Genomic DNA, 16462 nt, shown 5'->3' with positions numbered 1-16462 from the left:
TACACCAGTCGATCGCCAAGCCACTACTGGTCGATCGCGGGAAAAAGGGAAAAATGGACATGTTCATTTTACGCTGGGTTACATACAAGTGAATGGGGGCACTGCCACCTTGCGGTAGCTTGACGTCATTACACCAGTCGATCGCCAGCTTCAATGCGCATGACTGACATCTACTGGTTGAAGTCATGAACTGAAAAAAGAACGAATCACTTTAGGAAGTGATTCGTTCACTGAAAACATTCGTTCTTTTAAACGAATCGTTCACTCACGAGCCAACACTAGTCAATTGAGGCGCGGGGGCGTTCATCAAGAGCAGGTGCGTGAGCAAGATGGCGACTTCATTTCAACGGTTTTCTTGCTTTTTTCTTGCTTGTTATTCACACAAAATTACAATAACCTACCGTAAGATATACATTACCGTACTTAATCAATATTTATGACGCTAGACTTTTGCTAAAGGGCTTAAAGTCGCGCGTATCGGTCATGATAGCCGCATGCTAACAGTATACGGAATGAGGTAAACCTAATTCTGCCCGAAAACGATGTCCCTGGTGCCAAATTCTCTCTTATTGATAAGAAGACTATACTAATTACCAGTTGAAGAAATGGCTTGTGTGAAGAGGACGGAAAAAAATCGAAAAAAGTAGCCGACCGAGCTGGTAGGTCTTTTTTGACACAATTGTTTTCCCTCCAAAACATCGTCCAACGCAACGGACACTAACATTGTTCAAGTTTCAACAAGCTATCTTTATATATCTGTTTTTCTAGACTCGGACAGTTCTTGGGTGTCATTTCAGATGTGACGTGTGAAGCCGCCGCAAATCCGGTCCGGGCGCAAACAATATCAACATTATGAACAATATTTGATGCGTTGATATCAGGATTTGCTGATCCCACCACTAAAATTAGTTAATTATTTTCCCACTGGTCATTCTATGTCGTCAAATGGCAAGTAAAAAGAAAACAAAGAAAACTTCCAAAGTAATTGTATGACATGACATGGTGTTCCTAATGAAATGTCCACCCTGGGGCTTTGCTAACTTGATCTGTGCATGTCTTTTCCCCAGATGCCACGTTCAGGTGCACTTTGAATATGTGCATGGCCCCCCACCAACATCTTGCAAGTGGCAGTCAGTCAAGTATGTTTGTTTTATGTGTGTTGGCTTTGTGTTTTAGTTTGCATTGTTAAGCCAAGCAATAATATTTACAATGTTTCTCTTCCAACTTTATCTCACCAGGTGAGGCCCGAGCCTTTGAGATTGAGCAGGGTCATTCGGTTCTGGCTTAGGGACAGCTACGTCACTGCACGAGAGCCGACCTGCCTGGGCGGCTGCTGCGGCCGGCGCTTTGTAAACAAGCAAGCTCCAGACAAGAAGCTCAACTAACATGTAAGTGACACTTCCTTAAAGCAATCAACCGGCCGGGATGGTCCAACTTTTACTTTTAGAAACAATGTATGTGTATTTGATGAGGAAAATTGACATTAGCTTGTCTTTTGAATGTTCTCAATGAGCTAACGGCCATTTGTTTGCCTGTCCGATTATGGCCACCACCCAAATTCTTACGCACAATCCTCCTCTTGCAATTATAAATTCCAAAGGGGTCAGCGCAATATGTTTGATATTGTGCAAGTGGAGTAAGTCAATCCAGAATTTGACGCAGAGGGAGTTCATATGTTCACAGGTTGAAGTGAACAAGAGTGCATATGAATTTTGGTGGCAAGGAGTCCTCGCTTTCGGACACGAGGTGACGACAGAAACGTTAACGGGCCGAGGTGAAAAACTAAACAAAAATAACAGGAAGTTAATCCCAAAAGTGTCTGCATCAGTTTGTCGTAAACCTCATCTCCTAAAAGTCCTTAAATCTCGACAGATTCTTTTAGCACCGATATTTTTTATTTTTATTTGCTGTAGACCTCAAGCGCCAAAGAATAAAAAGACTCGGGTGACTCGGTAGCCTTTATTGTCAAACACAAACATTAAATGCGCAAGTACAACGATCACATTTGCACCACTGTACAGAGTGAGTTGGTTACTATGGAAACCGGCTCACGGCGATCATCGTGTTCATCTCGGTTGTCAAGTGACACATTAGAAGAAGTTAGTTAGCATGCAACTCATCTCTGGTAAGAAAACACGACACACTGTGGACAAAAGTGGAATTACCCTGCAAACTCACAAGCATCGAATCTGGCGGCTCCGTGTGGAAAAAACCCAAAGCAAATGGCGCTTGGATTCACTTCCTTTTGGCACCTCATGCAGGAAGTGATGTCACAACAGCCCCCCCCATTGGCTATATACTTTACAAAGACCCATGACTGTCAATCAACTGGAACTATAAATAGATACTCTACGGGAGATGAGGTCGGACACCCGCCCAAGCAATTCCGATCACACAAAGCTGAAAATATGCATCAAACATCGACAACAAAATGACGGCACGGGGAATCGACTCGCGTCGCTCGCTTCTCTCAACTCTGAGACAATACTGCTCAAAAGGGCTCGACGTTTCTCATTAGGCCAACAACGTTTCTAAACATCGCCGACCCGCCCCAAGAGTGACGGACGGCGGTAACGTTGTCATCAGACTCGGACAAGATAGTGACGACTGAAGATTGGCAGGCCGGCGAGCCTCAAAACGAGCACAAAGGAAGAAGTTGAAGACAACTTGGATGCAATGTCGGCAGTCCATATGAAAGAAGCTAAAATACAAGGGTGCTAAAATGATTGGCTCCAAGATAGCAATTGATCAACGGGACTGTTTTGTACTTTAAAATTTCGGAAGGCCCGAACGGCTGAGAGCAATTGGCGGTGAATGCGGCACCAAGTCAAATGGCCCTAATACGAATTACGATCCAACCGTGACGGAGGCTACGAAAAGTCCGGTGAGAAGGAGGATGGGGAAGGCGACGCAGCGGGACAAGGAAGAGGAGAGGGGTTGGAGTTTGGCAGGGCGCTCACAACCCCTGCCGGGCGAGTGAGGCGCTGACCCGGTCGGCCAGTGTGGACAGCTGGGGCGGGTCTGCCATGTTGAGGCTGCCGGACGACGACACGGTGCTGAGCTGGCGGGTGGGCGAGTCCTCCAGGGAGATGATCTCGGCGCCGTGGTCCGTGCGTGCCTTGGCGCTCTCACGGAAGTTCAGCTTGTGGCTCTCGATCTACGAGCACGCAAACACACAAAGGCGCACGTTCGTCACCGACGGAGCTCGCTTTCGGGGCCCTTTGGGCCCGTCTGAAGTTTCTTTGGAGAAGCAAGCAAGCAAGCGAGTGAAGCGAACGCCAGCTACCGAAGATGGCGCGCCTTGATCGTTCTGCCACGCAGAGGCGATGATGACGACGACGACGCGTCGCTACTTACTGGCGTCCTCCATCTTGGCGGCTGTCGGCCAGACTGTCTGAGATGAGTGAGGGGGGGCGGCGGCGTGGGAAGGGCTCAGCTCGCCTTTCTTCCCTCGCTAGGCCGGCCGGCCGGGTAAAGTAAGGGGAGGGGTGAGACGCATGCAACAAAAATAAACGTGATGGAGTCAACAGAAATGAAATCCAGGTGCAAACTGAAAGAATAATGATGATGATGAGGAGGAGGAGGAATGCGCCAAAGGAGGGACGAAGCAGACTGCAAATCACCCCCATGCGGCACGCGCCGACTCATTTCACTGTCCATTTTTTTTTAAATTCTTTGGCTTCGGACTTCTGCTCTTGTGTTTCGTGATTGTTCCATTGCTGGATGTGAACAGCTCTTGTAAAATGCACTCTCCAAATAAAGTTGCATTGGATTTGGTTTTGTTGACTGATTTTATCGTTTCAGAATCAATTTCATATTTATTCACTTGATCATTAACCCGAATGAATATTCTGATTATTTTGTATTATTAAATGTTATTTGTTATTACTAATGCAGCAAACAGCAATTTGGAATCAATATTTCTTTTGAACAAGTACAATTAGTAGGTACTATAGTCATATTGAAATGAATGTTATTGCAACATAAAGCAATCACCCTTATAATTATTATGGTATTTACTTGAATGTGTCAAATCTGTTTTGTTTGCAGTACCTGTTTTGCTGTATTAGCACAAGGGGTGCAACGGTACTGTTAGACCACGACACGGTCAGTGGTTGGGTTTTCGTTTCAATCAAAATATTGCTTTGTTTAAATCTGGGATGAACTGAATTTATAATAATCAGCTCAGACAGACACAAGCACAAGTCGTCCATTAGGAGCAAACCGGACGGTTTTCCTGTATACCCTTGCACCCCTAATTAGCAGGTCTTTTTTTTTTAAAGCAGCTTGGGGGATGTTACCTTTTTCTGTCCACCTCCTGGCACGTGGCTGATGTTTCCAAGTGAGCCCACCTTGGATTGAACTTTGAACTCCAGCTTCTCATTTTTTATTTCCACATTGCCGCCACCTGGTGGACACAAAATCAGTGACCATTAAGTCCATCATGTGATTGTGGGTCAACCCACTGAACCGGATGCGTGCGTTTGTGCACCTGGTTTGTAGTGGATGTTGGCTTTGGAGCCGCACTTGGATGACACGCTACTCAGGTCCACTTTTTTGTGGACGATTTGGACCTGACGGGAGAACAGAGGCGACGCTCAAATCACTCACGCAAGTCACGGAATGTTGCCACACTGCCACCCCCCCTCCACACCATTTTGGCACATCTACGTTTCCCCATCATGCAGCTGCCTTGCGCAGCCTCCGCTAGGACAAAGATCAATTGGGAACAAAACATGACAGACACACAAGGGGCGCTTCAGTAGCCGGCCTACTCGTGTTCAAAGTGCAAGATGGCTGTGGTCTGGTCTGGTGGTGGTGAGGGGGGTCAAGGATTTGCTCCTTGAAGGGCAAAAGTTGTTTTGGGTTATGAGCTGTCCATGAGCCCATCAGCAGTGAGCTACTCGCATTGCGGCCACCGGGGACATGTTTAATATTATCTTTGGAACCGCAGCGGGAATGCACGTTGCTCAAGTCCAACTTCTTGTTCACAATCTCAACCTGGAAGTCAACACGGCAGAGATGCCAGTTACCACGCCAAAAAGGTCCAGGCGCCACGACAAGGCACCGAAGGGGGACGGCTGAAGACGAGAGCGTTCATACGAACGCGATCCCTACCGGGAGCGTGAGACGCAGTACCGAGAAGCCGCCTCACCTTGCCGCCGCCCGGGGTGTGCTTGAGGTTGTCTTTGGAGCCGCAGCGAGCTTGGACACCTGACAGGTCCAACTTCTTCTCCAGAATTTGAACCTGCACGAGAAGAAGAAGGAAGCTGAAGGAAAGGAAAGTGCAGCACCATCTTGACTGGCTTGGCATGCTATGTGGCTTCTATGTCGAAGCGGCAATGGGCCTCACTCACATTGCCGCCTCCAGGCATGTGTTTGATGTTGGCTTTCGAGCCACATTTGGACTGGACGTTACTGTAGTCCACCTTCTGGTCCAGGATCTGCACCTGCACAAGAAGAAGCATCTCTGCGTCAGCCCCAAAAGTCCCACCCGTCGCTGTTTTGCACTGACCGGAAAGCTTACCTTGCCACCGCCTGGCTGGTGCTTGATGTTTCCAGTGGATCCGATCTTTGATTTGACTGTCTTGAGGTCCGGCATGGGCGGTGCAGCTGCCAGAGTGCCCGGGGTCTTCAGGGAACCGGGCGACTTTGGGGAACTCCGCACCACTGCCACTTTCTTCACCTTGTGGGCATCGCCCGCCGGCTTGCCGGCCAACGCCTGACTGGAGGGAGACTTGGGTGTCCCGGGACTGCTCTGGCCGCTAGTGGCATCTGTAGCGTAGAGCGGAGGTGGGTCACGTGACACCGCTCACGTAACGGGTCTATTGATCATCTCGGAGTGGATGTACCTGGCTGAGCTCTGATGGACGTTTTGCTCACAGGAGTTTGAGACTTCTGCAATTTGCAAAAAAAATGACAGTAAGGATGCTCTCTGATTAAACATGTGGACGCCACAATGCTACATTAGCATAAGCGCTAAAGGAGGACGGGTGATGAGGACGTACCTTCTCCGCGGCTCCGTTATCCATCTTGGCGGCGTGAGCTGCGGGTCAAAACAAGAGGTCGTGAGGCGGGCCTAACTTGGGGGTGGTTAGGCCCAGGTTTACCTGCAACGCCATTCTCGTGATGGTGCTCGTTGAGGCTCAAGGCGGCCATGTTGGCATTGGCGGTGGCGTGGTCCATGCTGGCGACGGCGAGGCTGCTGAGGAGGACATACAATGAAGGACTGCGTGATGACACGAGGCACTTGCCTCCGACACAAGGATGACTTCCAGTGGTCCGACTCGCACTAAACAACCAACGCCAAATGATGATGTCACTTTTCACAGTAACAGTGGCTGTGTCAAGCCGGACCGTGCACGCACTCGTGTCCCATTTAGCAGCGCTCCCTCGACGCTTGTGGACAAAACCGCCATTCAGGCATCTGCATGAACGATTCCTAACAAGGCAAACACACCAGGATGGGGCCTATGGAAGAGGCTAAAGTGTTAGCATCTTCGCTACTTTAACGAGCTTGTGGGTCGCGTGGATGTCATGTGGACCGGCGGTGGTCAGAAGCTGGGATTTTTAAAATTCACCTTGAAGTGGGCTTGGCATTTTGTCAGGCCTTCATTTTGGGAAATTTCATCAGGTTTCTAACTCGAAGCATTGTTTGGCTATTTATTTCCTTGCCAATCAGGTGCCTCTGTCCAAGGTGACAAAGTGCCCATCTTCTGCATGCAACGATCCAGAAAGCCAGCCTTCGGTTTCTAAAATCAAATCTTCAAAGCACTCACGACCCCAAAATGGGCCACGTGCGGCCGTTCCCGCACCAACGTATGTTCACCCTCAAGCTCACTTGGATTCGAAAGCCTGCTCAGATGCCACCTATTCACCTCTACCGCAAGAACAAACCAAGTTTAAAAAGTAGCAAACAGAGCAGGAGCACGCCCACTTGAGCAAACAGGATCTGCGTCCCGTCCCGCTGGCTGCGTCACAGCTTGCCTGCGATTGGACGCCATCAGAGGGAGCACCCAACAATTTTGACCTGCCCTGGCTCCACTTTGCGCTTGATTGGTCCTGACCCACTTGGCTGCTCCAGGCCGGCATGCACGCATGCGCAAACACAGTCACAAAAGACAACATGAACACACATTTCTGTTTTTTTGTACCTCCTGACTCGCTAATGCTAATGCTAGCTTGATACCTAAACACCTCATACTAACTTATGCTAAGTAGCCTCATCTCAATGGAGCTGTGTTGTCATTGACACATGCCTTGAGCCCATGTCACCCTGAATGACCCCCACATCATTTTTGCCAGCATTGTTATAATGATCAGTTTGCTTGTGTTACTCCACCATTTGTGTTCAAATATCCACTGCTTCTGCAACAGCAACTATCTTTGCTGACTGTTCACACTATGTTAGTGGAGTTGTTGTTTGCCTGTTTGGGTCAATCTCCATGTTGAGTCAACCGGAAGCCTCTTCTGTGGAGACTCCTTTCCAATTTATTGCAAATAAATGATTGGCTGGCTTTGTCAGTTCATTTTTGTGAGTTCATTTGAGCCACTGGCACCTTGCGGGCTTGTGGCTCAAGTTAAAGAGACCGTTTGTTTCTCCAAAAAAAACAACGTGGTGGTGGTGTCACTCTCATCTAAAGGAGAGTCTGAAAGAAAAAATGCGGCTGCCTCGCCGCATCTAGCCAGGACAAAGAATCTGTGCACATTCTATTATGCGCATCTTGAACTAGATCGGAAAAAAGGCCACACGCAAAGAAAACGTCAGCATCAAATGGGAAGGAGGTCGAATGCAAGAATGTTCGGGAGGGGGGGGGGGGGGCGATGGACCGTCAGCCATCGTTGCTTGTATGTTCTAAAATAAAGCAGTAGGCCTCTCGAAACGTGCACGCGCGACACAAAGAACCGTGCACGCTCGTAGATCGGCGGGAGAACCTGCTCGAAGGATGCCGCGTGCACGCGCCGAACGACGCCCGTCGACCCGCGCGCGCCACCGAGAGCTTAAAAAAAAAACACGTCAAGCAATGACACATTGCAGCCGAAATGCAATATTGTGGCATTCCGCGTGCGTGAGCCGACGCGGACGCGCACGGTACCGTGCACGGCTGGCTGATGGAGCGAATGCGGGCCGCTCGGCTTTTTTTTCCAGCGGAATTGTGCAAATAGGTCTCGATGGCGCCGGTTCTTACCTGCGTGCAATTGCAGACGCTTCGTTCTTCTTCTAGCTGAACGGCGCGCACGCAAGCGCGGCTCCTCCTCGCTGTGCACGTTTACGCCACTGGGGGGCGTGCGCGCTCTGGATAGAACGCAAAGTATGCACGGAAGAGGGAGGAGGGGTCTGATTGCAGGTGGAGATGCTCGGCTCGGCTGTCACGTGAGAGGGAAGCAGCTGATTGCCATGGAGAAGCAAGGCCTTCCTCTTCATGCTTTTCCTCACGTCAGGTGCACAAAGCGCATCCATCCATCAGGTCTGCTTCTTCCTTCTTAGCTGCGAGTTGGCATTAAGGTGCAGTTCAATTTGTGGATTGCACCCGTTCCATAAAATCAGCCAGCCTTGTCACTGGTAGCCAAATGGCTACATGTTAGCATGACAATTTTAAAAGTCTTATTGTACTTCTATTTCCAGGAACAGTACACCCCCCCCCTAAAACAAAAACCCCTGCAACATCCTAAGTTGCCACAACAAACCCTTACCCATTTGCCCCAAACGTACCAGTGGTCATCAGTGTTGTGCCACAAAATGTTGGTGAACTGGGACGAGGGAGCGTTGAAGCTAGAAAAATGGAAAGATTTGAGCAGCCAGCCACTGTTGTTGAGCCAGTGTTTGCACTGTGTTCTAGTTACCACGAGGTGGCGCAAGTTGACCAAAGGAGCTGTGCCCGTGGAGTCGCATGTGTCGGCTGCACAGAGAGGTGAGACATTTTCTCTTCTTGCTACACACACAGCACCGATGTCATCGTTGTCGCAGCCGCCGTCCCCTTCAGCAACAAGGCGGCATTATGTCAAAGCGTTTTAATCAGATGAGTGGAGACAATCCCCTCTCTTAAAGTATATATTTTAATCCTGACGTACGAGACGGTTGATTTTTCAGCAGCAAGAGGTGCTTTGTCAGAAGGGCCTCTGAGGCGTGCAGAGCCGTGTGTTATTATTGAACCACGGGTTGCAACATGGAGCCTCTCCTCCCCACTCCCCCCACCTATTAGCATATTTATCATCAGCCTCGCAGACTTCAAAGTCAGCGTTTGCTTCTCCGAGAGACGAGGGGGGAGCACGTTTTTTGTTCAGGAAGCCGGTGCAGATTGCAAAGGTGGTCCCGGGGGATCAAGTATCCGTTGACTTCATTTGCACTGCCGATGATGTCTTCTGCAGCGCCTCTCAATATTTGCTCGCCGCCAACCGCCATCTTGCGGCGCGAGCCGGCGGCGAAGCCACCCGTCGTCTACCGCTAATGCGCTCAAAAGCACGTGTCAGCCCAAAACCTGGTTAAAGAGAAAAGGTTTGTGTTTTTCAGAAGCATGTCACTAAATTTCATATATTTCTGTAGTTATGATAATAAAAATCATGCATTTGATTGAGGTCGTAGCTATGTTGGTAAAAGATGTAAAAGAGTGTATTTGGAAGCAAATCTCTTAACAACGGGCTCTTTGCACATGACAGCGTGCAAAGGTGCCGAGCGGACCGGACCGTAGGTGTCGGTGTCCTCTCCGAGTTGGTCCAATCGGTTCTCAGATATTGCCAGCGTGTGTGCGTGCGGTCTGCCCCGCCTGCACGCAAAGCGGCCTGGCAGCAAAAGGTGACATCTGGTGACTCATGTGCTCACATGTGAGTCTCGCGTTCTGTGGGCAGCAGCTGCTCCGCAAAGGCCCAAATGAGACGGGAGGCAACGAAGGGATGGAGATTGGGGGGGGGCTGTTAGCCTCAGCCTGAGTTGCGTGGGGGGCAGGGAGCTGGCCGGGAGGGAGAAGGCCAAGTGACATGTTCCCCACGCCAGCCGTCGTGACTCTTTATGGTGGTGGTGGTGGGGGGGTCAAATCAAGGGCTTGCTGGCTGAGATCAGCGACAAGAAGACCAAGAAGACGAGCAGCCAGAAGAAGGAAACGTGCAGATGCTTTCCACCAAGAATGTTAATGAAACACATTCCTGGTGGGTTTTCTTGGAAACCAGCTTGGATTTAGGGAGCAAAAAGGGGGACCCTGCTCCCCCGTCTCCTTTGGAAAGAATGATTCTTCTGTCAGGGAGGAGCGTGTCAGATGAATCATAACTATGATTCATCCATATTTTGTTTGTTACCTTGTATTCGACAGGATATGAAATTGTTTCGAGAGTCAATAATAGGCAAATCCAAAAAGAATTGAAGGGGTGCACATTTTGATAGCCATTGATGCTGTTTCCCACTGAGACGTGTCCCGGCCTGGCTCTGTGACATGCGAAAAAACTTTTGCTTTCTGACAGCTGGGACCCATTTTGGCTTGAAACCGGATCCTCTCCAGGGTCCACTCTGAGACCTCTTAGCACCGGCGACTTATCAAAACACATCGTGGACTTTGGCCATCCTTGGCCATTGTAAAATGTTGTAGCTGCCAACAAGCTTTAAGATTCAATTTGGTCGCAGCAAAAACGTCAAGGCGACGCGGCGGCCCGCCTGACTCAGCTCGGTCCCGGGCCAAATCGATCTCCCGTTAAAGGGCATGAGCGGCGTCAGATAATATATGAAATCCATCCGGCGCTGTCCTGTGTCAGAAACAGATCAATGGGCCCGGCCAGCCTCTCGGTGAAAAGTCCACTGGACGGAAAAGGTTGTGCCGTCGCTGTGGCAACGTGCTGAAGTAACCAAGAGGAAAATAAACATGAGCTAATTGCGCACGTGACTGCCACTTGCGTTTGGGAAACAAAAAGAAAAGGTGACTTTTATTGTGACAATTGTGAACATAAACTCTTATGTTTGCCATCTAGGTCCAAGCTTCAACAGAACCTTCAAGTCCCAAGAAACAATGTCTTCTGGTATGTCCTCTTATTTCCCAGAAATGTATTTAATTGTGATTGTAGATGATGCACCAGCGCCGTTGGGTGCTTTTGTTTTTCGGCAGCCTTTGCAAAAGTTGAAATATTGATGCCTGCAACTTCCCACCTTGCACTTCCTCTTTTTGCGTACGTCAAAATGTTCGGTTGCACTTCCCCTCCAGTCGGGTCAGCGTCCACTGCATCAGGGACAAAGCTGATGTCATAGCGCAACCCGCACGTGAGCAACTCGTCTTTTTCTTTTCTGTTTTCCAGGCCGTCGTCCTCATTGTAACATAATAACACTGCGCCGCTAATAAAAAGTTCAACTTTCCAACCGCAGTAAATCAGCAGGCAGACAAACACAGCGAGTCTTTGAGCCTAATTGACTTGCTTTCCGCTCTGCGCCCTAATGGGGCTGCAAATAGCTTGTTAACCTCCTGTCAGGTAAAGCAGAAACGAAAGAAAAACACATTTATTCACGCCGCCGCGATATTCCCAAACCTCGCCGGCGGGCTTTTATTAAGCGGAACCGCCACTGTGAGCTGCCACGCGGGCCCCGCGCAGTCCAATTCAGTCCAGCAGAACAACAAATCTCTCATACGATGGTGCATCAGCACATGTAGACAGACAAGGTCACAATCCTCAAGTATTCTTCTTCCGCTGTAAAGAACGACGAATATGACTTGAGGTATGGAATTTGGCGCAGCTGCTAACATCAATAAATAGCGATCTTTAACATAAATATTTTGTATAATAATTGCCAAGTGTGGGCATTGGGAGGCTAAAAGGTAAGCAAAGCTGCTTTCCAGGAAGAAGCAGCAGCACACGCTGAGTGAAATCGATGCTTCCTGTCACCTTTTAGCAGGACAAATGGCGTCTATTGTCCCGGCCCGCTCCCTCCCCCTAACTTTGGACAGCTGGGGTAGACACACGGGCTAAAGAGGGGGGGCTCAAACACACAAGTCTAGTCAGCCCCCCCCCCACCCACTTCTCTTTCCGTTCCCAATTTGAAGTCAATGACAGCAACACAAGCTGGTTTGTAACTTTTGATTCGCTCGAAAGGGGCCATAGTGGGTCATTCTGTTTGTTTGGGGGGGGTGCAAGTCACAAAGTACAAGGCGTTGATTGACCAAAGATTTTTATTTAAAAAAAATTACGCGTGACAAAAGTCCATGAATCAATGACATCACAAAAGAACCAATTACCAATTGGGTTAATTGGATCCCAAAAATAAACTTCATTTGCCCCAACATCTTGGTTTATTCGTTTACTCCAAGAAATTGGCTTTGGGTGTTTGGATTACAATCCAGATTTGTGGGTGACATGAGCCCAGGTGGTAGTTGATCCCTTTTTTTGTGAACCTGAGGTGGGTCACTTCTCAATGCAGCTACTTTTGGCACCTCTGTAGCTGTGATGCTGCTGCTGCTTATGCTTGGCACAGTCATGGCTGCCTCTGCCGCCGATGCCTTGCGGTCTGCTGCTCTCAAACATGTCTTTGTTATTCAGAGCTTTCCATCAGACAGCGGCCACCCGCAAAATATGGAAGCTGGATGCGGGCTGGATGCAGGCTGGACCGTCCCCCCCCCTCTTGTGGAAGCAGGGAAGGGAGGGAGCTTATTACGGTGTTGTTTTGTAAATAAGTGTTCTCTTTATTTGTGCCATTGTTTGGATTAATCACAGACGTGATTTTATAGTTTACTACACAATAAAAGTGCACCAGGACAAGAAAGAATTTGTGAAAGACTCAAATGGATTTGTGGAATCGCCGTGAGTTGAAATAGGAAAGAATGATTTAAGATACGTTTCGTGTTTGACTCGTATCTCAAAGCAGCTGACCAAAGGAGCAGCAAAATCCGGTCCGGGTTTTCCGCACAGCCGCGGCGCTCCAGTCCCAGCGGTAATAGAATAGCCGTTGTAATTTGACACTTGAACTTAGTGCGCTCCGCCGGAGTGTCTCCACTTTACTCGCCGCTGGTGTGGAGCCGTTGGCGGGGACACTATTTGCAAACAAGAGGCGACAATTAGCCAGGACTTTCTCCGCTTCCCCCGCCGGTGAGTCTCCGCCGCCGCTCGCCGCAGCCGAGGTGCGGGTACGGCCGCATTGCTCGCTCGTCTCGGGCAGCTTTTGTCTTGTTTTGTCCTCCTTACTTGGCACTCGGGCTCAGCAGATTGTTTCCGATCATCAACAAAAGGAGTAATCGGAACCGTAGAGGCTCCGCTCGCACCGGCAACCGGGCGAATGGGGCATTTGCTCGGCTTCCCCGCGGTTGGCGCTCCGAGCTTCGGCTTGGAGGAGGCTCGACCAGGGAAAGCTTGCGTGCATCCGGCGTGATTTGTTTACACGGCGCGCTGTGCAAAACAACTCCACGTTGGGTTGGAAATGTTCTGCTTTCTGGCTCCCTATTTCAAAGCACAGAGCTTTTGTCTGCTTGCTGCGGGTTATTGAGCTGATGTGTCCACGCTGCAGGATGACTGGAAAAGGCTAAACAGTGGGGACTGCAGTCCACGGCGCGAGTCTTCTTGAAATGGAAGCCTTCCTCCCCAATTTGGCAGCGCATGCATGCAAGCACGCGTACAGTGCAGAGTTCGGAGGCACACGAGGGCGTGCATTACACTGCTGTCTCGATGTTTAATGACAACTTGACGAAGGATCAGCGCGCCTAGTTTCGTTTTGTTCACAGAAGCCTCCACTGCTGGCCTGGCAGAAGTGAATGACTTCCAGACAATGACACACATTTGCAGCTTGCAGTGTGATGGTGCAGCATCCAGAAAGCTGCTGGATGCAGGCGGTGTCCTTCCTCTCGCCTTGTTTACATTTGTGTCAGGTCGCCCCCCACCCCTCGCCCCCTTGCATGGTTTCTGATTTGTGCACCAGGCCCCCTTGACTGGCAACAGTCAAAGTTGCACCCGGCTCATTATCATCATAAATGAGCATTGACGGAGCCCCGGCAGCAGCAGGTTTGCGCGAACGACCGACAGGGGCCGAGCCCAGCGGCCCTGACCTCCTTCCTTCCATTCAAGTCAAGCGTGTGGAAACACAAGCCAGCCGGCCGCCGCACAAAAGGCACATTGAGGCGCGCGCGGATGTGCGAGGCAGCACGTGCGTCTGGCCACCACTATTTATGAACTCCTTCGCTTCCTGCCCCGCCGCTGTTGGAGCATTGGCACTTCCCCGCAGTTTGAGCTCATCTTTCTGCAGCCACGCGGTCATGTGTTCTCTGACAAGCCCAAGAAAGAATAGACACTCTCCTTTCTTGCTAGCTTTTGCCCTTCTTTAGCAAGCAGCAGTAGAACACGTTGCTATCACCCAAAATGCCGCTTTCTGACTAAAAAGCTGAGAAATTGAGCAAGAAGCGGAACGATGGTTGACAGTTTTTTCTTTGAGTTTGTGACTCGAAAGCATAACTAGGTTGTACGGGCCGACGTCTTTGGTGTCAGGCGTGTGTGTGCTGATTTGTATCCCCTCGCCATCCGCTCAAGTTCATTTTTTTTTTTTTAACACAACGGAGGCACGCTGTCATCTTGACTGTTGACTGTTAATATGAAGCTTCTATTTTGAAAACACGGCTCAGGGGAGAAGGATCCGCAGCGGGTGAGGTGCCGGCCGGGAATGCGGCCAGACGCCACAACCGTTTAATCGCGTCGGAGCGTGCCACCGCCGCGCTGTATATTTTGCCTTGTTGTCGATCGCTGTGTTTTTTGTTCTGCAAACGAGTCCCGGCTATCGTATTTTGACAAAAATAAAAACCAAGATGCCTCATTTTGAAGGTTTTATAAGTTACCTCAAGTTGAGCGGGACCTTGACTTACACATTGTAATGAGCTCATTGTACTGGCATGGCAAATCCATTTTCCCCATTCAAATGTATTGAAAAGCCATCCGTGGCGCAGATTCTGACCCGCCAACTTCATTTTTGGGGAGTATGGCGGTCCGATTGCTGCATGGGCCCTTCCATCTGCCAGCGGTGGGCGCATTTGTTGCTTTTGACTTGAAAGAGGACACTTGTGCACGTGAGCCTCGGGTTTCAACGCGGCTCTCTTTGCCTTAATCCCGCTGTTGACTCGCGCGCTAAACCCCGAGTGTGTTATTTTTGCTCTTTTTGAGGGAGCCCCTTTGGCCGCATAATCTCCTTTAATCTAATCTATCCGCCGCTATAATAGAGCGGCGATGACGCCACTCTATGGAGGGGGATCCAGAATAAACACACGAGCGTGCCGCGCCGCTGGCCTCCTGTCAAAACGCAAGTGACCTCTTAGTCCCAACACAATGGCGGCAAACGCACGTTTGCTCTATTTGGACTTGTTGGAAAACTCAGCGGAGTCTTTTCCGACCGTGGGCCGCTTTAAGCGGCGATCATTTGTCATGCCCATGCCGGGTGGAGAAGGATGACGAGGGCACGTCCCGAGGTGGGATTCAGCCCACAAAGGTGCTCGCTGACAAAATTGCGGCCGGCTCAGTACCGTCCCAAACCAAAGTGGAGGTGTCTCATTCCTCCTCAATGTGCGTGTGTGTGTTATTTATGAGTTTGGAATGTGAAACCTAATCTGTGCCTCGGGGGCGGAGAGGGCGGAAAGGGGTGTTGTGTCGTAGCGTGACCCTTGTGAGTCGCCACTTGTGCTAGTTTATGACTCTTTAGTGATGGAGGCGGGGCAGCCAGACACGATTCTGATCCATAGTCTCCATATTTCGTCCTGTTCGTGGAAAGATGAGGCCACGGGCTTCAACCGAGCCGCCGCTAGCAAAACATCTCAATCAATAGCCGCCGTTAGATTTGAGTTAATCAACCGGTGCGTCTTCAGCCGGCCGATTATTTGCTAATTAGGTCGGCGGGCCGTTTGCTACCGAATCCACGACTGTCCCAGTCAGCATTTCTTGAGCAGCAAACCATTTGAGCACAATTTGACTCGGTTAGCCGGACGCGACTTGCTACAAATTCATAATGAACAAGACTTGGATCCTAAAGATGACGACATCCAAAGCAGACCCCCTCTCCGTCTTCGACCTCTTTTTCTTCCTCACCTTGTCATGTTGCACATTCTTAAAATTCTGCCCCAGCCTCTGCCAAGGTTACCGTCCAGGGGAAACAAGTGCGTTCCTGGAGAGTTCGGTCCTGGTTCGGGATGGCTTCTGAGAGCAAAATGCTGTTGCCCCCGATTTGCTAAAGGCGTGTCTTTTTAAGCCGGTCTGCAAATGAGAGCGAGCGATGGCGCCTTGGCCGAACACGAGCGCATATTGATCCGCGCAGAAGCGTTGAAATCAAAGCGCTGCGTCGGCTTCCCGTCCAAACAATTGACCTTTGCCTCTTTCGCTTGTGTAGGACCAGAAGGCTCGGGTGCTGCTGCTGTGTGGATGGGCGGGGGGCGCTCTTCCCAGGTCAAGACTCCTCGATTAACGGCACCACAGGTGAGTTGTTGTTGTTTTTTTATGGGGAGGGCACTGGATGCGTTTTGAGTTTGCTCCC

At 50.0% G+C, this 16462-nt stretch overlaps 2 protein-coding genes across 4 annotated transcripts in view; one reads left to right on the top strand and one right to left on the bottom strand.

Moving 5' to 3' along the window:
* Positions 1-276: 276 nt before the first annotated feature.
* LOC147039465 (zinc finger MIZ domain-containing protein 1-like) overlaps positions 277-16462 on the top strand; it is a 31638-nt gene continuing 15452 nt past the window's right edge. For 2 of the 3 annotated variants that reach the window (XM_085903669.1, XM_085903666.1), the window contains exons 1-2: positions 12685-13053; positions 16319-16404. The gene's annotated coding sequence lies outside the window, so the exon portion shown is untranslated. Of the gene's footprint in view, positions 317-1067; positions 1140-1238; positions 1389-8840; positions 8913-10953; positions 11002-12684; positions 13054-16318; positions 16405-16462 lie in introns of those variants that run through there. The other variant, XM_085903667.1, reaches the window with a different exon arrangement.
* LOC147039466 (microtubule-associated protein tau-like) lies at positions 2925-6186 on the bottom strand. Its single transcript, XM_085903672.1, has 10 exons — positions 6111-6186; positions 6009-6046; positions 5853-5898; positions 5528-5775; positions 5358-5450; positions 5156-5248; positions 4909-5001; positions 4493-4574; positions 4302-4408; positions 2925-3157 (listed from the first exon to the last, which is right to left on the bottom strand). Exons 1-10 carry the CDS (start codon positions 6184-6186, stop codon positions 2957-2959), a joined length of 1077 nt encoding a protein of 358 aa, XP_085759798.1. The 3' UTR covers positions 2925-2956.

This window comes from Syngnathus leptorhynchus, chromosome 22 (genome assembly GCF_054491065.1).
Source record: "Syngnathus leptorhynchus isolate UIUO chromosome 22, UIUO_Slep, whole genome shotgun sequence".
Classification (NCBI taxonomy): Eukaryota; Metazoa; Chordata; class Actinopteri; order Syngnathiformes; family Syngnathidae; genus Syngnathus; species Syngnathus leptorhynchus.
Note: the sequence above shows the minus strand (reverse complement) of the source record. Positions and strands in the feature narration are given on the sequence as shown.